This window comes from Mangifera indica, chromosome 6, assembly GCF_011075055.1.
Source record: "Mangifera indica cultivar Alphonso chromosome 6, CATAS_Mindica_2.1, whole genome shotgun sequence".
NCBI classification, from domain to species: domain Eukaryota; kingdom Viridiplantae; phylum Streptophyta; class Magnoliopsida; order Sapindales; family Anacardiaceae; genus Mangifera; species Mangifera indica.
Genome location: NC_058142.1, coordinates 671,710 through 688,477, shown reverse-complemented (window position 1 = coordinate 688,477; position 16,768 = coordinate 671,710). Strand labels below are relative to the sequence as shown.

The following is a 16,768-nucleotide window of genomic DNA, read 5'->3' as shown; positions in this document are numbered from 1 at the left end:
ATTGAACCTAACTTTTTTTTTCCTTCTTTTTGATGATGATTTGTTAGAAACTGTGGTCAAATCTCTTCCTCCTCCCTTTCCTCTCCCTCTTGGTCACCACACTTTGTTATCCCACCATCTTCGTCTCCAACAAAGACATTCAAAGAGGCCAGACCAATTGACCAAGATGATGTAGAGAGAGAGTTGACAACTAATGATAGGCAGTTGGACACTGGAGATGAAGATTTGAAAACCCAAATTGTATAGGGGTTAAACGAGGTTTTTAAAACTCTAGGGTGGAATTGTTTATGATAAAAAAATGAGAGTTTTACCATGTTAGATTTAGGGGGAAAGTAAGTTTCTAAACATGAAAAATATGCGGTAGAAATAAAAATTTTAAAATTTGAGGATAATTTAAAATATGAGTTTAAATAAAATTTTTAAACAATGATTTTATCATTGACAATGATAATAAAATTTAATAGATAAGTGAATATTTAGAATTTTTAATAGTTAACAAGTAAAAAATTGAGTTTGAATCAAATCTTAGGTGAGAAATAGTCTTTTGGCCTACATAAAAAATTGGATAACTAATTGAAGCTTCAAGTGTAGTATTAGGGTTGAATTTGATTAAAACTGCTTAAATTTGAATTGAAGTTCAAGTCATATTGGAGTGGGCTTTATTTGGATGAATCAAATTCTCTGAAGGAATCAACCTTTATATAACATTGCTTGCTCATGTTTATGCGAGGGAGGCATTTAATGGATCCCCCATGTCTAGCTGAGTTTGGGTTAGGCCTAATTAGTTTTCTACCATTGTGTCAGATTCAATTTTAATTAATCAGACTTTATATTTAATGATAAAGATAAAATTATTTTAAATATTATTTAAATATATATTTAGCAATTTATTAGTATGATCATCAGTTCAAGCAATCAGATCAATAAAAACTTAGACCAATCCCTTCACCATGTCAAAACTCGACTGGGTTTTGAAACAATAAAATATATTAATTATTGAAAGAAGAAGGCTCATCCCATTAGATCACTATGTTTCTTTGGGCCCCTAGGAAACAGCGCAAGTTCTAAGGATTGGGCCTACAGACTAATGTACTATTAAGCCTGAGCTGTGCGAGGAAGTAGGACAATCCTATTGTCCCGCTCATAAAAACCACTGCAACCCCATAACCTTAATCCCTAAAACCCTAAAACTTAAAACTTAACTCTAAAAACTAAACTCTAAAACTTAAACCTTAAACCATAGAAAACTTTTCATCTACAGGTAGCCACATGAAACATGGTCTACCATTGAGATCAAGTAACATATGGCAAACCGAAAAGCTTTAATATAATTTGTTTCATCGTCCTCAGAGTAGTACAAGACCTTGCTCTTCCAATGATATAGAGAGAGGTTACAGCAATGAGAAGTATACATTGTTAATAAAAGGTTAAACTTTAAGATATTTACATTCCACCACACTTTTGAAACGGGACTAGAGGTTCCACCATCGGATTAATCCAACCAAACCCTTACGCTAAGGGTCATAAAAATTTGCAATAAGAACTCAAATCCAACACATTACAAATGAACATGATCATTGGTACCACCAATCATAGATTTCATATTTAATGATTAAATAATTAATTTTATTTAAACAATTCATTGTCCATCCACCAGTGCAACCGTTCAGACAATAAAGGATTCAAACTGACTTTTTCACTAGATTAATTCCCAGTCCAAAACTGAAAACATTGCATAAGAGAAAAGATAGTGAACAAGCTAACTACAATTTAGCAGTTTGAATTCATGCCAAAATAGCATCCAAATGCATGCTTGCAGCCACATGCATATGATAAGGTTACATCGTCGCTGTAATATCTATAGTATTGGGTTTATATATAATATAATTAATAAGTAAGACGAACATCAGATGATCAGCTTGTTCGATCAAGGCAGTGCAGGAGAGAGATACATTGGAAATTGGGTGGCCATAACATTTTCCATGTAATATTGAGAGTGAGGAGAATCCATTACCACAAACTGCATATCTTCTGAAGGCTTCCAATGCCGTTTCCTTTGATTAATAAACCAGTTGTTTATTTGCTTCTGATCCAGACCTGTTGATTCAGCAAGGGCCAACTTCTGCGATTCCTGCAATGAGATGTAAAGGTCAATCGATTGTCATATATACAAAATGATTACAAGCTGGGTAAAGGAGTAGACAGATAAGGCTGCTTTCTTAACAAAGAAAACACTAGAATGTGTCACAAATTTGCCCTGGTCAGGGTTTAATTCAAGATGGAATCTTCGATCAGCTTAAACAAGCTCAAATTCGAACTAATCATATCATATAAGATTTAAACCAAACTCAAACCAACTCATGTTTGAGCTTGATTCAAGTCAAATTCATCCTTAATCAAATGGCACACAAAACTTTACAAAAGAGTATTAGCAAGCATTAATTTTCTACCATTCAGTACATTCAAAGGAAACTAAAAAGAGGCTCTTCATGAAGAACGAAATGCAAGGCGGAAATAGATACCGAAGGGTAAGGCCATTTGTAATGTCTGCTCCACCAGTCGAGCAATTGTTGACGGGCTTCTTTAGGCAGCTTCCCCTTTTTCCTCTTCTTCATGAACTCCTGCTTGAGACTACCTAAGTATCCACCGTACCTGCGCAGAAGCTGACCTTTCATTTCTTGGTCTTCTGCCAGGGGATCTATGAAGTGATGGTTATTCACATCAAACTCTTCCTCAGATGAACCACTCCTATCAATAGCCTCAGTTCGAGCTGAATTTGGCATGAAACAACATAAAATTAGCTCATACAAACGCTAAAATATAGATTTTGGCAGATTACCGCTCACTGGGATCAGACATTATTGTTAAGATTTAATTATGCCATGAAGATGCATCCCAAAAATATGTTTGAATCAAAACAGCCACACAAAGTAATCCATCAGATCAACAAGCCTCAAAATACTGATGAATCATTTTGCAGAACTGAGTTTCCAAATTTTCAATACAAATTGCTCTTTGCTATCAATAATTCTCCCCTTATCACACATAATTATCAGACTAACTGGGAGTAAGGGAGACAAAAGGGTTAGGGTTTTGATACTAAATGTTGGATTCTTAAACTCTAAGTGTCACCAGTGATTAAGGTATGCATGGGTGAGGTATTGATAAGATCTTCATATAAAATGTGAGATATTGGACCATGGAAAAAGGTTTTATACAGTAGCAGGTAATTAGGGAATGCCCTAGGCTGATGAAAAATATGAACTGTGTAACACCTATAAACAAATTCTATATCGACACAGCTTGGGAACGATGTTGGATATGCATGTGCAATATGAGTCCAAAAACAAAACTATGATGAACTGTGTAAGTTGGGCTATCGAACCAATTGTTAATTCCTCCCAAATCCCAAATATAGGCTTAATAAAAAAGACTTGATTGAAGCTGTAAGTAATAAACTGAATCATCTTGTTCATATGATAGCAAAGTTTCCAAACAACCTACCGCATACATACAATTTTACTAGAGAAACATTTTCCAAAACCGATGATCAAGTCAATTCCTTACTGCTTAGAATGGATTAGCTTAAAATAAGCTTTCTAAAAAGATCCCAAGTGGTTTGCAGGAAAAGAATTTATTTATTAACTCAAAAGGAAGATGAATGACACACAATTGAATGAAAATGATGATTCAAACAGAAAATGCATCACCAGGCAAATTAGTTTGACCATATCATGCTTCCTCGAAAAAAAATGATCCGTGTACATAAACAAGAAAATCGTTCTTTGACAACTTAAGTGCTTGATCGGTTAAAAATTTTATGCAGGCAAGCAGTGAAGGAATGGCTGGAAAGAAGTAGCAAGATCCTGAAAATTGTAGTTAAAGAATACATGTGTTAGGAAGCTGAAAGTAAAACAAACAACAAAAACCACAAATATTCCAAACAAGATCGAACATAGGATTTACATGAAAAACCCAATATGTATGGGAAAAACTATCGACAAAATATAGAGAAAATTCCAATATAAATGAATTAGATTACAAGATGGAGAAGAGATTATTTTTTATGCACTTTTTAATACAATTGTATGTATTAACACTAATTGACAGATACTTGACATATGTACTCTTAGATCGTATGTCCACCACAGGTCATGCATGTTTCGCCTGCAGATTGTACCCACATTATCCCAGGTCACTGTTATTTTACTCACTGCATGTATATTTGTTCAAATGTCATGAAAAGTTTATCCTAAAACCCTAAGCCCGTCTTGAATCCGACTTTTTGAATTTGGATGACCATTGTACAACAATGTAACGGCAACTATGAGAATATTCTGCAATACTGATTTATACTACCACATAGACAACTCCACTAGCAAAAATAAGCTACTTATAATATTTTGATTATATATAGTTAAATTAATAATGTTTCACTTCAAAATCACTTCGGGTGTTCCCATTATGAAGTAAGATGAGAATCACCAGAATACCACATCCATAGCTTGTTAAAACTACTGATAAACTTTGTATAAAAGTATAAACGTTTAATAAGCCCCAGTACCATCTTGCAAGGCAAGAATAATAGGGTGTAATGCATGAAATTTCAAATGCATATTTAACTACAATAGCAGCAAAATTAACCAGCTACATTTTTTGAGAAAGTAAATATATGCTTATGACTTGATTAAGGGATGATCGATGTTCTTGCTTCTAAATCTCACAATCTTAATATAGTTAATCCAATCCCTCCATACATGATCCCTAGATTTCCGCACTTGCGAAAATAATTTTACCTCAAATTGAGCAATATCCTGAAATAGTGCTTTAATTAGCCACCTCAAATCCATTAATCAAGTTCTAAGCATGATCATATGCAATCGTCATTTACTGGCCTCGAATAACGTTTTTCTTCGGCGTTTCCGGACCGAACAGGTACTATTTTCAAGAGAATAAAATAAGTAAATATTGAAATCCATCTGCCAAATCTTTTCCATAGCATTAAATAGCTAGGCATAATAGTCTATTTTTATTCTACCGAAGAAAGAATTCACAAGAAAAAAATAATAAGATAACCTTTCAAATACACAAACACCGAGAAGTATCAAAGCAGGAATATGTTCCGCTCTCTATATTGGGCAGTGAAGAATTAATAAGATCGCCTGTATGGGTACCCCGACATCTAAAACAGCTGCATACCAGTAAATATGCATAGCAAAAAATTAAAGACAAAGCAAAAGAAGCCTTCACAGCACAGGATAAGTTAAAATGAGCACAAAACTAGGTAACTGCACTTTAAGAACAAACATGGATGATCTTGGAAACCCGCATGTATGAAAATCAAGAAACCCTAAAGCTGTTCCGTGATATAACAATGGAAGAGAAGTGAGAAAGATGTTATATATCACCAGAATTTGAAGGAGAAACAGTGAGGGCTTTGAATTGACACTCGATCCTTTGGAGGAACAGCATAGCCTCCTTAATGGGTTTAGAGAGCTCTTGTTCATACTTGGTAAGCATATCGCAGTAGGCCTCCATGAACTGATCGAGGGCTGGATCTTCACCAAGAGGGGCCTTGACAGTGGGGCCAATCGATGCAGCAGATGCGCAAGCTTCTTCTAATCTTGCCACCACTTCAGGTGGAGCTCCCACCTGTTTGTTTCGGTCCTTCTCATCAGAAAATAATGATCTTTGCTATATAGAAAAATGAAAACTATATGACTATATATGACTCATGTCTCCATCATAATACTCAAAAGGATTTTGACCTCTCTCTGTCTCGAAACATAAATATTCATAAAGAAAAGTCACAACAAAGCATATGACTTAGAATTCAAATAGCCACTGGAGTGAAGACTTCCATATTTTTCGTCCATACAAATTGAAGCAAACATGAAATATCTGTCGTTTCCAGGCATTGAAGTAGTTGGTGATACTTGAATTAGTCCAGCATGTGAATGTGTGTGCGAGGAAAATATGTTTGGAGGAAGTAGGTAATTTAAGTTAGGTACTTTTGAGTTAAAAAAAAAATTCGTTCTTGAACCTTCTGACAGTTAGAGTAGGCAGCCAAAAGGCGGTGGTAGTAAGGATGAGCCATGATCTTAGCCTTGACTGAGGAAGTAGAAGAGGTGCCATCGTGGGTCTCCATGAAACAACAGCCTGTGTTTGTGATGTTGTTATCGTCAAGAATCGGTGAAGAAAAGCCACTACTGCTATTGCGGTTTTGAGTTTGATTGTTGGTAGAAGGCAAGGGAAGAAATAGAGTACTTGAGTCTGCATCAGGATGATGGTGATGGCGATCATTATGATGATCATGATCATGATGATGGTGATGAGAAGAAGACATGAGAGGCATCATCATCATCATCATAGGGCACAGTCCATTACTGTTGTCTCCAAAAGCCATCTTACAAGGAGTGCTATTAGAACCACCCTCCATTTTCTCTCACACTCTCTTATCTTTGTTATTCGGCTTTGGCTTTAGCGACATGGTAATATTATCACCCATATCTTTTTTTCTTTTTGTCTTTTTTTTTTTTTGCTCGCAAGATTGTTGCGTCTGCAGTCTCTCCCGAGATTTATGCTACAACAATCAGCCTTTTAACAGAAATCATAAACAGTGATAGTGGTAGAAGTCGTCAGTGTTATTAATAAGAAGTTTGCAAGTTATATACACACACACATACTCTCTCCTTCATGGCTTCTCTGTAAAAGCCTGTTCAGGTTCCTTTGGAAAATGGGTGTTCATCTTTCCGGTGATTAACATTAACTCTCACTTCTCTCTCTTTTTCTTTAGAGACGAACGATCAGAGCGCAGGACCAGAAAAAATAGATTGTGTTTGACGGATTTAGTGAATCTTGTTTATCTATGTGGCAAAGCTTTACCTCCCCGACGAAAAACTCTTTACCTCTTTTCTTGCACTGTAACTGATGCACTGCCTTCACTGCCAAAGGAAAGAAAATCGAGGAAGCCAAAGACTTCTAAAATATTTCTTACTGGCGTTAGATAGAAAGAAAGGAAAGGTTTTTTCGCACGAAACCACTCTCCGTTTCTCTCTCTGTCTCACCTGTATAAACTCCTTTTTACTCTACTGCTGTTTAATTGCAATCTTTCTACTCGTTTTAACACTTGCACATATTCTGTCATCTTTTATCCCGTAGCCACACAAAACCATACTCTCCCTAATTTTTTTTTAACAGGACATTTTTCTTTTTCTGTTTCTGTGCACAATGTCTAACATGAAAACATGGCATACAGTAGTAACATGGGAAATGGAGAAGACTGGGATTGTGAAAAATGAAAATCACCAGGAAGATCTTTTACTGACAGAAATCTATTTCCAAGACACTTCAAAAAATAAATTTAACCTTCTCTATTCTTTCTCTCTTTCGCTGTCTCTCGTTATTGTCTCAGTAAGTCATAGTAGCATCTAATCTGCAATTATTTACCAAAGTAGAGGTTGTGTTTCAGCTAAAATTAAGAAACTGGTAAAGCAACTCTGACAGTGCGAAAATGTCTCCTCTTCTCAACTCTTCTCTTCGTTCACTCTCTGTCAAATCTAATCTCTCTAGTCTTCTGCCTCCATTCTGTAATGGTACAGGTCTTTTTTACTTTTATTTTTGTATTTTCTTTCTCTATCGCGATAAAGGCATGAAGCCATAGCTTGTAGCTCGAACTTCATTTCATTCTTCTGTGAAGAACCCTGTGAAAACAGCCCCATTTTCAGCTTGAACAAATTCTCTTTTCCTTTGTCCCTTTATGTACCTAATTCTCTAACAACATTTATGTCATATATAGCCTACTTTTCACTGTTGAATCTATCCTTCTGGACCTCTCTATTGCCACGCCTGGGGGACCCGACTTGTGATTGAAAGAAACAGGCGGACCATCTCTGTAATCTCTGTACAAATTGACACTTACAATACCAGTGGGTTGAAGACATAGAAATTCACCGTGCCCCGGTACGTCGTACAGTATTTATAGTACTATACATTCACTGTTAACTTGCCCTTGCTTTTCTAATTTTGATGACCATAACATCATCCCACGTATTCAGAGTTCCCTAATTATATATAATATATACACACATATTAGATAAAAAAATTTAACTGCAATAGAAAGCTACAGCATTGGAAGCATAATAAGCTCAGCTTTTCCAGTTCTTTTGTGATTTAACTTGTGCATGGTTTTATACCCATGGCACACAGTTGCTGCAAGTTAATTGCTTGTGTGCACTGCACACCAACTTTCCAATAAATTTTATTATTGTTTGTTTGTTTGTTCAATGTTTTACGGTGAAAATGTTAAGCTCGAGTCAAGGTTAGGCTAAAATGAGTTAATTCAATTTGAAATTTCAGCTCAGCAACTTATCTCGGAAGGATGTTCATCCTTCTATCACTCCAACAATACTGTTAGTCAATTCGAATACACTCCAGTGAGATATTATGGATTCAAACTAAAAACAAGGGCTAATTCTGTTTAGTTTATTTGAATTTGATTTGAATTCATCATATGTAAAACACCAGAGAAAAGAATGAGATGAGATTATAATAGAAATTTAACCTAAGATTGGTCTCCTAGTTCATGATTTAGCCTTGAATTTGAAGTCCATCAAAAGGTAATGGTGATTTTTATAACGATTAAAATTGTTAAGATTTTGAGTCCTTTCTTTGATAAAAAATCTATTTTATTTTATATAAAAAATTTAACCTATTATATTCATAAATTACAATAAAATAAATTTTAATATATACATATAAATAAAAAAAGAGAGAGGACTCATGTAATAATAAAAATCGTGTTTTAATTTTAAATAAACTGTTATTTGTGTTAAAATGTGATTAATTATATTGTATAATTCAATTTAAACAATTATTTTTTTATTATACTTATAGTATAATTTTATCAAGAAAGTGATTTTTATTTTAATCTTGTTAATTTGTGTTTTTTTCTCAATAAAAATCAATAATGAACATCTTTAATCAATAATGAACCCCTTCATTTCACAAATTCTAAACTTTAGTAAATGGTAATTGGCACAACTAGATGATGATTCTTCCACATGCACATATGATAAAACCCTAAAAGGTTCACCCGACAAAGCAAATCAAACCCATCAACCCGAAGGTGATTTAGGATTTGGCATCCATTGATACGAATAGAATCAAGACAAGAGAGAGTTAGGGTTAGCGTTAGGTCTAGGGTTAGGGTTTGCAAGAGAAAGAGAAACAAGCGTGTAGTGAAAGAGAAGTGCGGGAATCCATCAAAACAGCGTAAGAATAAAAGCAAATGCAAGACAGGAGAAAAGTAAATGAAGAGACGTAAGGACATTGGCGAGTGGAGAATGAGAAGGCGGTGGAGGAGAGGGGAATGGAAAGCCTACCTAGGCCAATTCAGGCAATTAAAGCCTTCTTTTTTAATTTTTCTGATTCACTTTACGTCATTCCATCAAATAGAACCGATATAATGTAAGAAAAATGGGAAAAGAACAGAACAGCTTGTAATTGCTAGCTGCAGGCTGCAGCAACTGCAACAGGTGTGATGGGCTTCATACAATCAAATTAAACATTTAATTATTCCTCTTTTCAAAGTTGATATGTTTGAATTTGAAAAGACCTTCGAAGAATTTGAGTTTAAAGTTCAGATATATGTTAATTGAGGTGGGATTTAAAATTATTTAATAATATATTGATGTATTATTATTTATATTTAAATTAATATTTATTATAAATATACATAATAATTTTATTGGGTAACTGCAATGTTTCCTGCCTATTTAATAAATCTAAAAAAAAAAAAACTTTGGCTATCACCTCGGGAATCAATCATTTAAATCCATAAATGGAAGTTCGTGCTCTATTCCTCCTCGTCCATTTGTGCTAGCTTTAAAGATTATGAGTAGAATTTGAAGATTATGAGCTCGTTTAATAGCTTAGGTAATAATATAAAAGATTAAATTTTTAATTTATTTATTATAATGATTTAAAGTTTTAGATTCAAATCAAATAAAATGTTTTTATAAAGAAAAAAATAAAGAAATCATACAATATTATTTGTGTAGCTTAATAATATATCTACATTTACGGGATGCAACACTAATATTTATTTCACTAGGATAAGAGAATTTTGCAGTATAGGGTATCTCTCACTATCTTTCTACCCATAAATTAATGATATCTCTTAATGAAATGTTTATAGAAGATACAATTCATCACCTATTTTTGGAAATTTATTATATTACATCAGGAACCCAAAGTCCTCAAGGATTTTATGAATTCTAAATAAACATGTATTCATAAAAAAAAAAAAAAAATCTAATATAAATACCGTAATAATTAATGAAAAAATAAAATCTAATTAAATTTTTAGTGATTATATTGATTTTATATATATTAAACTAAAAAATTTTCAAAGTCTAAAAGAGATTAATTAATTCGCTAGATTTATTACTGATAATGAATCATAATTATATGATTCATTTTATGTATATGATTGAATGATTTTAAATTAAAAACAAAATAACAGTCAATTATATGATAATATATTACATATGTACTCATTTGTGTATTCAAAAATAGATACACATAACATTGCTCTATTAGAAATTATATTCTATTAGAAAAGGCACATAAGCTAACAAATTTCCTACCTAAATACTTCTTTCTCTTCTATGGTAAACCATTCTTCAATGTTGTTGTCAATATGCATGTTACAAAATCATAAGAAAATATCAAACTCTATGTAAGTTTTACATCAAATGGACATCTCCCTTTTAAGAGGCTTTGTTAAAATATTTACCACACTATCATTAGTGTGAATATTTTTGCAATAAGTTCACCAACTTCCACTTCTCCACATACAAAATGATGATTTGTATGCCTTGTCCTCCTTGAGTGAAATAACGAATTCTTAGCAATACATATTGCAATTTGACTATCACAATGAATAGTAATCATTTTCTGTCTAAGCAAGACTTTCCAAATAGCTTCATTATATGATTTAGTGGCTGCCACATATTAAGCATTCGTAGTAGACAATACAACATTAGATTGTAACTTATACATCAACTATATAACATCCATGTTATAGTGAAAACAAAACAAGTAGCAGACTTATATTTTTTTTTCTTTTTTTATTAGAAAAAGACCTTTAATAGCATCGAACCCTATAGAAGTCTTGCATAGAATGAATTTTTCCCTTCCAATGGCTAGGGTTTGTTAAAATACTTGTCATATTATCGTTAGAGTGAAGCTTTTGTAACAACATGTCACTATCTTCTAATACACTTACAAAATAATGATTTGTCTTAATACATTTTGTTTATGCGTGAAATACCGAATTCTTAGCAAGACATATCACATTTTAATTATTACAGTGAATAAAATGAATCACAGTCATTTAAAATCTTTTAAGTAGACATTTAGGCCAAATAACTTCTTCATACGATTGAGTGGCTGCCACTCCTGCTATAGAGAATACAAAACGTGTGGCAAACTTCCCTTCTTTCTTAATAGAATAAGACTCCTGATCTATCTTATACATACAAATATATACAAATGTCCTCCCTTTTGCACCTACAATCATTTTTAGCTAACTTTTTTGTTTCTCGATTTTCCATAAAATTATGCCAAAACAAAACTTAGATGCCACTAGATCACCAATCACAAGCATATCGTTGAAAATATTGTCAATCTTTCTCTGATTCTTCACTGTATGCACAGTTCTTTCATAAAGCCTCAATATATAATTAGAAAGCTTATTTGGGTACGGGTAATGCATGAACAAAATTCGCCTCTAATATTTAGTTCTTAAGTTGGCTTCATGTTCCGAATAAGGTAATTGGATAATTCTTGTTTGTTTTCAATGGTTAATCAAGAAGGGAAACCAAATTATTAGAGGCTTTATACTTTAAATACAAAATTAAATAGTTACAATATGGCTTAGAGGTTCACACATGCAAAGATGATTAAGTTATGATCATTAAATTATAGAGTCAAACTTGTACTCTTGGTTATGATCATCAATAGTGGCTTTAAATGAAAATAATAATGGGTCCTAGCACATCTCTTTCGAATTGAATCACCACTATGGAAGTATAAAGCAAAGGCAAAATATTTTATTTTAATTAAGTAATCATATAATAAATGACATGAGAAGTAGTTGTATGGGATTTGGCATTTGGGATACACCAGCTCGAAGTAGTTGTTTGTGACATAATGATGTTTCGCTGATTTGATTCACAAATTTACTACAAATTAAAATGCACTTCAAATTGTCTGAATATAAGGCTGGATTCAGCTGAAGGGCTCCATCCTAAAAGACCCAATTGGAGATTGGTTTAAGATTGATAAATTAAGACTCAAAGTTGATTTAAAAATAATTTAAAAGAATGTTCAAACCAATTTAAACTCAATTCATAAATGAAAACAAAATCTTTGGGAGGACTTGATTAAAATGAAAAGCACCACTCACCAGCTGCAAAGTATATGTACAGAAAATTATGCACAATCGGTCACACATAGGAATGGTTCTTCAGAATACATTCAGAAACTGGACATCAGCGAAGAGATCGATTCTGAACAATGCGATTTCTTTCCTGCTGTACCATGCTGACTTCAAACCATTAAGGGGGAAGATGCAAATTAAACTAAAAAGAATAAGACATCTTTTGAGGATGTAAGGATTCTAGCGAGAAAAAACAAAACGATATTGTATTGTGACAAACATAAGAATCAACCTCATTAACCAGTCACTAAAACCCTTCTCTTTGTATACAAGTAGTAGACAGTCATTTAAGTTTGAATATATGTTCCATTAAATAAGCAGTAGAGAGTGGCAGTAGAGCATAGAGCTTAATTAGAATTTCTGGAGAACCACTGAATTGGCAAGGCCAGCCTGCTCTATTGTCTGAGATCGGTCCGCAAGAACTTTTGGGGGGAATCCCATCATCTGGAGTTGATAATTTCTTGCATTCCCAGGTCCAGATACATCAATGTGAGCATGAATGTCATTGATTGTATGGTGGAGATTGAATTGTGATACCATGCGGGTACCATCAGCCAACCTAATCTGAATTGATGTTGATGGTAGCTTGTCATCCACAAACAGACCCCCACTAGGGATTTGAGCAGTGTCAGGAGGAGTGGAACCAACAGTTGGTTCAGATGCTGCTGGAGTACTGGTACTACCTAAAGTTCTACCCACACCCTGAAATGGAACATGGTGCTTCTCTTGTTCCTGAAAGAAAATAAATTTAAAGAATGACGGCGAATTCACATCCTCAAAATTAAGATCAGAAATTCATCAATTTCCATAAAAATATGAATAATAACATGATGAATTTTTGGATAAGAAATAACTTTTCAATATAATACCATAACTGGGACACCCTTACGTAAAAACTACATATGCTTGGTCCCAGGGTGTATAATTTCAGTTAAAGGCAATAAAAGTTAGACACTTACCGGGCATTTCACATCCTTCTTTATCAGATTGACATGAACTGAGGACCTTCTATCGGCAGGTTCTAGCTCTTTTGGACACTCAGACTTTCTGATGCTCTGTGATAGAATAGAAAACCTTATTAACCAATATCATCAACTCACAAGTACACTAATAACGCAAATACAACCAGACAAGAGAAACCAGTCCAACATGCTTAGGATACTAATTCACCCCTTGGTGAGAAGGTAGAAAATGAACACAAAATGAAAAATCTGCTGAGAAGCAAAAGAAGCCACATAAGTTGCAGAAGGGGAAAGATAAGAACAAATATTCCACTTTAATACTTCACATAAAAATCTTCAGGGTAATAATAAGCCACTGGGCAAAAAGATATAAACTGCAGAATCTTAATCTCCAAATCAACAATATAATTCTTTCCTCTCCTTTTCTGCTATATAGCACTAATTGTAATTACCTCTAAGAAAGATGCATTTTCAGGATCATCCAACCTTCTCAAAGGGCCATCATTTACAGTAAAACCATTAGTCCAAAAAACAATGTTGTGAAAGACAGGCTCAGGCTGCTGAGGTGCAGATTGTACACTTTCCCCTGAGAGCAATCTACCAGTTCCAGTAAAGCTCCTTGAGCTTGACGATGGATGAAGATGTTCAGGAGGCCCTTCTACGGCTCCCAGTTCCCTAGCTTGATTGAAAATTGCATCAACATCATTAGGATTACCCTTTGAAGGATCTTGAACAAGCATACCACTGCAGAAGTCACAATCAAAATGTTAGCTTCCCATTAAAACTTTCAATTTTTGAATCAAGTGATCATACTTGGCAATACAAATAAATGAAATGGTCTGCAAACATTAGCAGGGCAAGCTTGATGCAAGTTCAATTAACACTATCAACGGAATAATTGGAAATATTTAAGCACCAACAGAGAATAGACATTTTCTATAAGACAATGCCCTCACAAATGTTTGTTCATTAAACCAGTCGACATGTGGCTGTATACCTGTACGGGCACACTATGGAAACTAAGGATACGGTACATCTTATTATTGACTTTAAGAATGACACAACCGCATAATTATGAAAACAAATATTTTTCATCTGCTCAAGATTTTCATCTACACATTCAGTCTAAAAGGGAAAAAGTTCAATTAATGATAATCAACATCACCCAGTTGAAGCAATTTCTTTTATCATGATACATAGTACCCCAGCACAGTATCCAGAGAAAAGTGGGTTCAGTGCCCCATAATTCATGTTGACTACATGAATGTAATATATTGATATACCATACAATTTTGTGCTGGTAAGATAAGATGGGCATTGCATAGTGCAATAACACAAGTATCAGGTTGCAAAGCACAGCTACTTTATGTTTGAATTGTTTAACAATAAAAAATCATCAAATCTTCCCTTAATCAGATTTTGCATCACTAGAATTCAGACAGATCATACAAAAAAAGAGTTTCCAGCTATAAATTTTTCTAGAAGAGTATAATCTATCACAAACCATAAATCTGACAATTCCAACGTTTAGATCTCCCTCTTCCATATTCAACACCCTTCCAACTCTCTCAATAAAGCCTTTGTCAATATCCAGGAGAAAAGTTCAAACCCGTCAATCACTAAAGAACAAGCCCTTAACCTTTTTCATCCACAAAAATTTAGTAAAAGCTAAAGAACTATATCAAAATTTTTATTTTCTCACCACAACAAAATTCAACAGTCTCCCAACTCAACATTAGCTCAACATTAAGCTAAAGTTTGAATCTTGACAATTTCGTTATAAAGATATGTTACCTATTAACTATTCAACTAATAATAACACCAAATTTTCCAACTTAATCTTCTCCAAGAACATGTGAATTGAATTTTATAAACCTAGGTTTCTTCAAAAGCAAGCTACCACACGGTTGACTTTTAACACTTCTTGAAATATAAACTTATGCAAGTCACATGATAATGTTTTTCCTTCTAGGTTTTTTCCTGAAAATTTTCAGATTTACAGATAAAGTTCTCAATGGCTTGACTAAAAGCTGTAAAATTTATCCTAAATCAAACATTTTTACACTAATAATCAATTTTTTCTCCAATAACCTTAGCAACCATACAACTACTCATGATATTACAAACAAGAACTAATTAACATCAATAATCGCTATTTCCAAATTCAATTAACTCAATTAATTTAAAAAAAACAGCTAAAACATGATTAATAAGAGCCAAATTTTCATTAAATACACAAAAAAAAAACATAAAGGTCGATGAAGTGGACCTTTTTTCACCGCCAGTGTAGTATTCTTGAGGACCATCGGAGTCGGAATCGGAATCAGGTCCAGTCCTCCGGTTTAGATCGGAGAGGGTTCGTACGTTGCCGGTTCGGCTAGTCGATGGCTTCGCTGGTTTCTTGTCACGAGACGCCATGGATCGCTCTCTCTGATTGAAAGTCGAAAATCGAACTCGAATAGAAAATATTCTTAACTTTTGGGGTGCGTTTGGTTCAGGGATTTTATGAGTATCTTGTTAATCTATATTTTATTTCTTTGTTTGGTTTGTCAGTAATAAAAGATTATAATAATCTTCTATTATTAATACTGATGTGACAGATAATACAGATGGTAATCTAATTATCATATTTATCTTAGATATTTAAAGATTATTTGGTAATCTTGAGTTTATTATAGAAAAATTATTATTTATTTATTTTTTAAGATAAAAATAAATTTATTTTTAATTAATATGATAAATAATATAAAAAATATTTAAAAATAATTATATTTAAGAGTATTTAAGTAAAATAATTTATTAGTAATCTTTTATTACCTTTAACCAAACACAATAATTATTTATACCTATCAAATTTTATCAAACATAGTAATCATTTATACCCAATAATCTTTAAAGTAATCTATCTTCAAGGTAATCTTTCTATTTTAGTAATCAAATATTACCCAAATCAAACGCCCCTTTAAAGTTATTTTTTTATACGGCGTTTCATATATATATATATATATATATATATATATATATATATATATTTATATATTATATGTGCGTGACATGAACGACGCTCCCTATGACTAGACTGGGCCGGGCGAAAATGCTAAGGTTCCCCCTTGCTACGGGGCCGTGCCGGGGCCCATAAAAAATTTGGGCATTGACAGCCTCGCCCGTTTACGAACTTCAAGACCCATGGCATGGTGGACCGTGTCTTTGTGGGCCAATTTGCAAAAATATTACAGTCCATTGATTGAGATGGCATGGCATCGCAAATACTTTATTTTTTAATATCGATTAATTATAATAA

At 33.4% G+C, this 16,768-nt stretch overlaps 2 protein-coding genes across 2 annotated transcripts; both read right to left on the bottom strand.

The window, feature by feature from the left end:
• Positions 1 to 1,672: 1,672 nt before the first annotated feature.
• Positions 1,673 to 7,083, bottom strand: LOC123218795 (homeobox protein SHOOT MERISTEMLESS-like). The gene is made up of 4 exons (XM_044640424.1): positions 6,044 to 7,083; positions 5,409 to 5,652; positions 2,523 to 2,770; positions 1,673 to 2,131 (listed from the first exon to the last, which is right to left on the bottom strand). The coding sequence occupies exons 1-4, from the start codon at positions 6,437 to 6,439 to the stop codon at positions 1,928 to 1,930; spliced, it is 1,092 nt and encodes a 363-aa protein (XP_044496359.1). The 5' UTR covers positions 6,440 to 7,083; the 3' UTR covers positions 1,673 to 1,927.
• A 5,583-nt stretch (positions 7,084 to 12,666) lies between these two features.
• On the bottom strand, positions 12,667 to 15,967 carry LOC123218794 (plant UBX domain-containing protein 3-like). The gene is made up of 4 exons (XM_044640423.1): positions 15,737 to 15,967; positions 13,920 to 14,211; positions 13,465 to 13,560; positions 12,667 to 13,237 (listed from the first exon to the last, which is right to left on the bottom strand). The coding sequence occupies exons 1-4, from the start codon at positions 15,883 to 15,885 to the stop codon at positions 12,857 to 12,859; spliced, it is 918 nt and encodes a 305-aa protein (XP_044496358.1). The 5' UTR covers positions 15,886 to 15,967; the 3' UTR covers positions 12,667 to 12,856.
• Positions 15,968 to 16,768: the final 801 nt, after the last annotated feature.